The 5,714-nt window shown below is 31.3% G+C and overlaps 1 protein-coding gene across 2 annotated transcripts; it reads right to left on the bottom strand.

Annotated features, from left to right (window-relative positions):
* Positions 1–466: 466 nt before the first annotated feature.
* Positions 467–4,373, bottom strand: LOC111910508 (agamous-like MADS-box protein MADS2). Of its 2 annotated transcripts, XM_052768875.1 has the most exons (9): positions 3,993–4,367; positions 2,319–2,397; positions 1,935–1,996; positions 1,688–1,787; positions 1,445–1,486; positions 1,309–1,350; positions 977–1,113; positions 723–870; positions 467–628 (listed from the first exon to the last, which is right to left on the bottom strand). In XM_052768875.1, exons 1-8 carry the CDS (start codon positions 4,175–4,177, stop codon positions 768–770), a joined length of 750 nt encoding a protein of 249 aa, XP_052624835.1. In that variant the 5' UTR covers positions 4,178–4,367; the 3' UTR covers positions 467–628; positions 723–767. The 2 variants fall into 2 exon arrangements, with proteins under 2 accessions (XP_052624835.1, XP_023762114.1); XM_023906346.3 differs by having other exon boundaries at positions 467–870; positions 3,993–4,373.
* Positions 4,374–5,714: the final 1,341 nt, after the last annotated feature.

Here is a 5,714-nt window from a genome sequence, read left to right as displayed (position 1 = left end):
TTCGTATGGTTTCAAACAATATGAAAGAATAATGAGACAATTTTGCGTTATTAATATTCTAAGTCAAAGTAAACAGTGAAAAGTTATAACAGTTATTATATATAATGTATAAGTTTTCAAATTTCCATATTTATAGCATTTAGTTAGTATTTTGCTAAGTTGTATTCAAACCAGAACACCAAAGTACCTTACAGGTAATGGTGTGCAATCTCTTTTACCTTTTACCTTTTCTAGGAAAGAAAAAAAAAAATCTAGCATACATATGTTGGTGTGTCAGCTACCTGACAAAGAACAAATGTCATTAAATCAAACACATAATTGAATGACTACTTTATATGTTATTTCTCCCATCAACCATGTATTTTTTTTTTAACCTAACTCCTTACAGACGGATTCCTACAAATATGTTTTTGATCAAAATAAAGAAGTTAACCCAAAAAAAAAAAATCATGATGATTATCTTGAATTGAACATAGATCAAAAAAGTTGTACTTCAACCAAAATAATAATAACAAATCCAGATTGCTTAAAATCTTATACAAATTAAGTACATACATGCCAAGAATCCATGGGTTCTTCAAATCAAGGTCATCGTCGTCCTCTCAACGACTTATGAAGCCTTCAATCTCTTGGGAGAATAATTACAAATTTGCATAAACACACATAATACACACACTAAAAAAAAAAAATGATATCAGTTTGGTTCTAAAAGAAGAAATTACCTTATTTTTACCCGTGGGAAACTTAGGGTGATGCAATTTCTTCTACTACAGCATCCATCCTGGAAACAACCCGTTAGGATTGTTTCCATTGACACCAGCAACGTTCATCTCATCGGAGCCAATAGGGTTATATCTTAATCCACTGAAACTGAAAAAGCATTTGGAAAAGGAGTCCCTTTTAGTTCAAACTATATATAGTGCTATTATTTTAAATTTAAAACCTTCTGTTTTAAGCTTGAAATCCGTAAAAACACCTGGTGTGCATGGTGGAGTTCAATCCAAGAGGCTGGAAGAAATCGTCAGAGTGTGTAGGAAGGGGATTATACGGAATGGTTTGTGCTCCACCTTCCCACATTTGCCTAACTGGAAATTCCTGAGCATTTTCTTCCAACTGCACAAAACATCTCTTCAGTAATCTGTTTCTTTCACTTTAAGCTAACTATAAGGGATGTATAAAAAAATTAAAAAAAAAAAAAAAAAAAAACTCATGCAATGTTCAGGATATATATATGCTTTGATAACTGTATTGTAGTGAAGGGAGTATTATATTAACTAGTGTGTTGAGAGAAGAGAGAGAGAGTAATACCTTTTTCCTTAAGGCTTTATTTGTTTCAGCAAGAACTTGCTCCTGTAGATTTAATCCGCCATCAATTAAAGGGTAAAATTAAAAACCTAAAACATTCAAGAGTGCACTGATGTTTTTAGATCGGATGCATGCATACCTTTCTTTGGAGTTCAGCAAGCTGATCCAACATGCATTGAGTCTGAAATTTCAAGAACAAAACATCTATATATAAGGTTATGAACCTAATATATGATCTTCCACGCTTGCTTATATGAAAGGTTAATTAGTCTATACGTATACGTCCACCCATTTCTTAATTAGTGAAATATCTGTTTCTTGTATGTAAGCAATATATGACTTTAATGAAAAAAGAACGACTAGGATAGCCTCAAGTCTATACCTTCGTTGATCTGATCTTCCTCAAAGACATCTCCAGTTGGTGCTCAAGTTGCTCCAGCTCCTTAGTGTTTAATGGGGTCAAATCTTCTCCGAGAAGATTTCTACAGGATTAATTTGATTACCAGTTTAATTAGGGCATCGAGGATATTTCAACAACAATTTTAATTTACGATTAGAGAAGTCAGACTATTTTGGATGAATAAAGTGCTCAGAACTCTACATGGTAACGTTTGGAATCAGTGTCATACCTTTGTGACCGTTGCAGAACTTCCACTCTTGCCTTTAGCCTCAGATATTCATGGTAGTTATACTGCTCAACCATTAATTAGCTCAATATTAATTACTAAGATTAATCATAAAATAAAAGTGATGACCCCATATATATTGGATCAAATTGATACTTTATTTATATATGCGTCAATAGCTCATTTTGGTTATAATTGTGCATCTTTACGCATCAATGGCTCTACAGATCTTCTTCTCCCACATGTGGATGTTATAGTGTCAAAAAGGGAGAGGCTTTTGATGTAACAAGGTGTGATTATTTTGTGTATGATGGAAGAAGTACAAGTTTTAAATGTACATACATGACTCAAAATGGTTGCAGATTTTAAAATACGATAGCAACAAACCTGGCTCTCATTTTCTGGTTGGGTGGCTTTCAATGATCCATAACTACAGCTGTGGTACTTCTCCAGTGTTTTCACCATGCTGAAAATGGAAGATTCAAGAACAAAAAATTAGCAACTGGGAAAAAAATAATAGGTACTTAGAAAACCCTCTTTTGAATTAAGCTGAAATTAATTAAGGAAAGACCCGAAGTACTCATGCTCTAAATTGACCTAATTCATTGCTACACATGCCTAAACATGTGTTTCCACTTCAGGCGAAGTAGCACACCACTAACTAGATGCTATATCATCAAAATTTTGCTAACAAAAAAAAACCCATATGCACAATCAACATCATAAGATTCAAAATGTGTTAAAATATCTAACATCGACGACTCAAAAGCAAACCGTAGTCGTATACAAAACAATGATAATTCTAGTAATTAATATATAGGAAAAACTAAAAAGAAAACATTTCTCGGTGAAAAACTTATTTACACTGAAATTGAGGGCATGTGAGGTACCAGAGAATATATCTCTTGAATTCTTGAGCTAGATCAGTCTTATAAGAACTTCGGATAAACTTGACTACTAGAAGTGGGTCTTGGATGTGTTCCCCACGCAATTAAAAATTAAAAACAAAATAGTGACGCTCTTTGCTTTAGATTTTGCTCAACTTTCATTTTATACTTGGAATATATTAATTACTCAAAGCTAGAGCCAGATCGTGTTTGAAAGATCAATTAAGATCAAATGATTAAACATAAACTGTTAAATGATAATTCTTAAAAAATTGTATATATATATACATCATTTTTATCACTTTGTGATGTTCAAAGTAAGAAATGATGAAGAGGAACGATCCATTTTTTCAAGTATATAATAAATTCATTAGCAATTAACTAAAAAACTGTAACAAAGAATAGATAGTATTTTTTAATAAACTACACATAAATTAAAATAATAATATCAACTTCTTTACTAGCTAGGGTTGCAAAATTCTATATTAGATATGAAGATTTAGTATATAGGGTTTCAAATGATTTGCGCTTTTGCAGCTTTTCCAGATCTCTTCTCTGATATAACATCTAATGAATCTGTTGAAAAATAAATCTGAACAGTATTTCGTAGATATATGATTTCTTTTTTAATTTGAAGGAAAATTAACGCAAGAAAAAAAAAACCTAAAATTAGTTCAACAAATCAAAATCTCATGACCTCAAGACACACAAAAAAAAAAAAAAAAAAAAAAAAAAAAAAAAAACTAATAAATAATTGACCTTCATGAAACAAAGAAAAATTAAAACTATGCTTGTAAAAGGCTAGAAAATAAATCTATTTTGAAGATACATCAGATTTGAACCTGATAATAGGAAAATTAAATTAACAATAAATAATAAATTACAATGAAACAAGAAAAAGAACAGATCTTTATGAAACCCTTCATTTTTGTTGACCAGGATGAATCTCTTTGAATTTCCAAGTTTGTACAGTGGATAAAAGATCAAAAAATCTGTACATGCTTTTTTCCAAGATTTCAAAGAAAGAAAAAGATAGATCGTATGTAAATCTACTACTAATGAAAAGATTTCGTAGTTTTTGTGTGTAAAGTACTATAGAAGATAAGAAAACATACAACCACACACAAAAAAAAAATCTATCATGAAAGATAGAGAAAAAAAAAAGTATATATACCTAGAACTGCTACAGAATTCATAAAGCTTTCCACGATTAGAGAAGATGATGAGAGCAACCTCAGCATCACAGAGAACTGAGAGTTCATAGGCTTTCTTGAGAAGTCCATTTCTTCTCTTAGCAAAAGTAACCTGCCGGTTAATTTTGTTCTCTATTCTCTTCAGTTCTACTCTCCCTCTTCCCATGATTATTAGTAGTTTGTTTCCTTTTTATTTGTGTGTTTTTTTCCTTTCTGCAAACAATTCTACTCTTGGTTAAGAGAAGACCCACTTTTAGAAGTTCCTTTAATTCATGAAACTTGTGTTTTGTATATAGATAAAACAGGAGGAGAGAGAGAAACTGAGTTCTCAAAAGAGAAATGTGAGAAGAAAATGGAAACCCTGGGGTGATCTATCTTTGGGCAACCCCCATCTACCATTGGTCTTTTCTATACATGACTGCCACTTTAATTCAATAATGAATACTCTACTCTCTTTTTAACTTTGTATTACTCTACACTCCACAATATACAATAAAATGGTATTTGAATTGATAATTAATTTGTTTCATTTTTATTTAATATTTTGTATCAAGAAACAATGATGTAACCACCGGATAAATAACAGAAATTTATACAAATGAATGAAATATATATATTGGTATTTAAACATCAAGCTTTTTTTATAGGTTGTTCTATTTTCAAATTAGTTTTCGCTCGAATACATTTTATGTACATTGAGCTCACGGGTAAAATAAATTACGTACATGTAGCTTGATTCACCTCAAGTGCTCCATGTTTAATTATGATGAACAATTTTTTTGAATTGGGTTTATTATGGATACATACTTATATATGTGAGATACGTACCTTATATATGTTAGCCAAATCCTAAGTTTATTGTTGATACCTAGGTGATATCTTTATTTTTGGATTAAATATTGATAAACAACTTAGCTTTGGTTGGATCAACTCATATCATATATAGTCCCCTCGAAACTTGTTCATTGATGTTGTACATAATCCTCCGATACGTACTTTCTACGACCTAGGTTGCTCCTATATCTTACTAAAATATTGTCGTTACAAAAACCAATCTTACATTAACTGTCATGAAAATTATGCGAACCTGCTTTTATGTAAATTATTTTGGCTGAAAATAGCATTGTCATGTAGAAGGATATACGAAATGTTGAATGGATTGTCTTATTGTTGCTTCTTCCTTATGCACTTTATGTAATATCAAGCGTGAAAATGATGGAATATATTTTTATTGAGTGCCAACACAGTAAAAAGCGATGAGATTGTTTCTCAAAAGATGGTGAGCTACATCCCAATTACCATTGTCTTGATCAACAACTTCATAGACACACTACTACAAATTGACCACTAGAAAACGCTAAATAGAATACGGTTCTTAAGGTTTCCGTATTAAATAACTTTAAATAAAAGGAGCACATAGTTTTGGAGATAATCGGTTTAATTCAAAGACCCGTAACATATTTATCAATTTGGTTTGCGGGTCTTTGATTCAAAGACCCGTTTAACAACATAATGGTTGCTAATGGACGGCCAATGGAATGGGGTAACACCTTGATTCGATCAAAACCTATCAAGGTTATCTACGACAAGTCATTAGAATTTCAAGACCTGATTTGAGAGTTAGATTGCAAAATATATTTTGTTAAGCCAATGTATAAACAAATTTCACTTGTTTGTTCATTATCATATATCAGTGGTGATTT

This window comes from Lactuca sativa, chromosome 1 (genome assembly GCF_002870075.4).
Source record: "Lactuca sativa cultivar Salinas chromosome 1, Lsat_Salinas_v11, whole genome shotgun sequence".
In the NCBI taxonomy this organism is placed as follows: Eukaryota; Viridiplantae; Streptophyta; class Magnoliopsida; order Asterales; family Asteraceae; genus Lactuca; species Lactuca sativa.
Note: the sequence above shows the minus strand (reverse complement) of the source record. Positions and strands in the feature narration are given on the sequence as shown.

Excerpts from the sequence above, each read along its gene's own strand:
- LOC111910508 (XM_023906346.3), bottom strand. The coding sequence starts at position 4,177 with ATGGGAAGAGGGAGAGTAGAACTGAAGAGAATAGAGAACAAAATTAAC. Across the intron at positions 1,351-1,444 it reads TTGCTGAACTCCAAAGAAAG|GAGCAAGTTCTTGCTGAAAC; the intron begins GTATGCATGCAT and ends TTAAATCTACAG. Across the intron at positions 1,114-1,308 it reads ATAAAGCCTTAAGGAAAAAG|TTGGAAGAAAATGCTCAGGA; the intron begins GTATTACTCTCT and ends TGTTTTGTGCAG.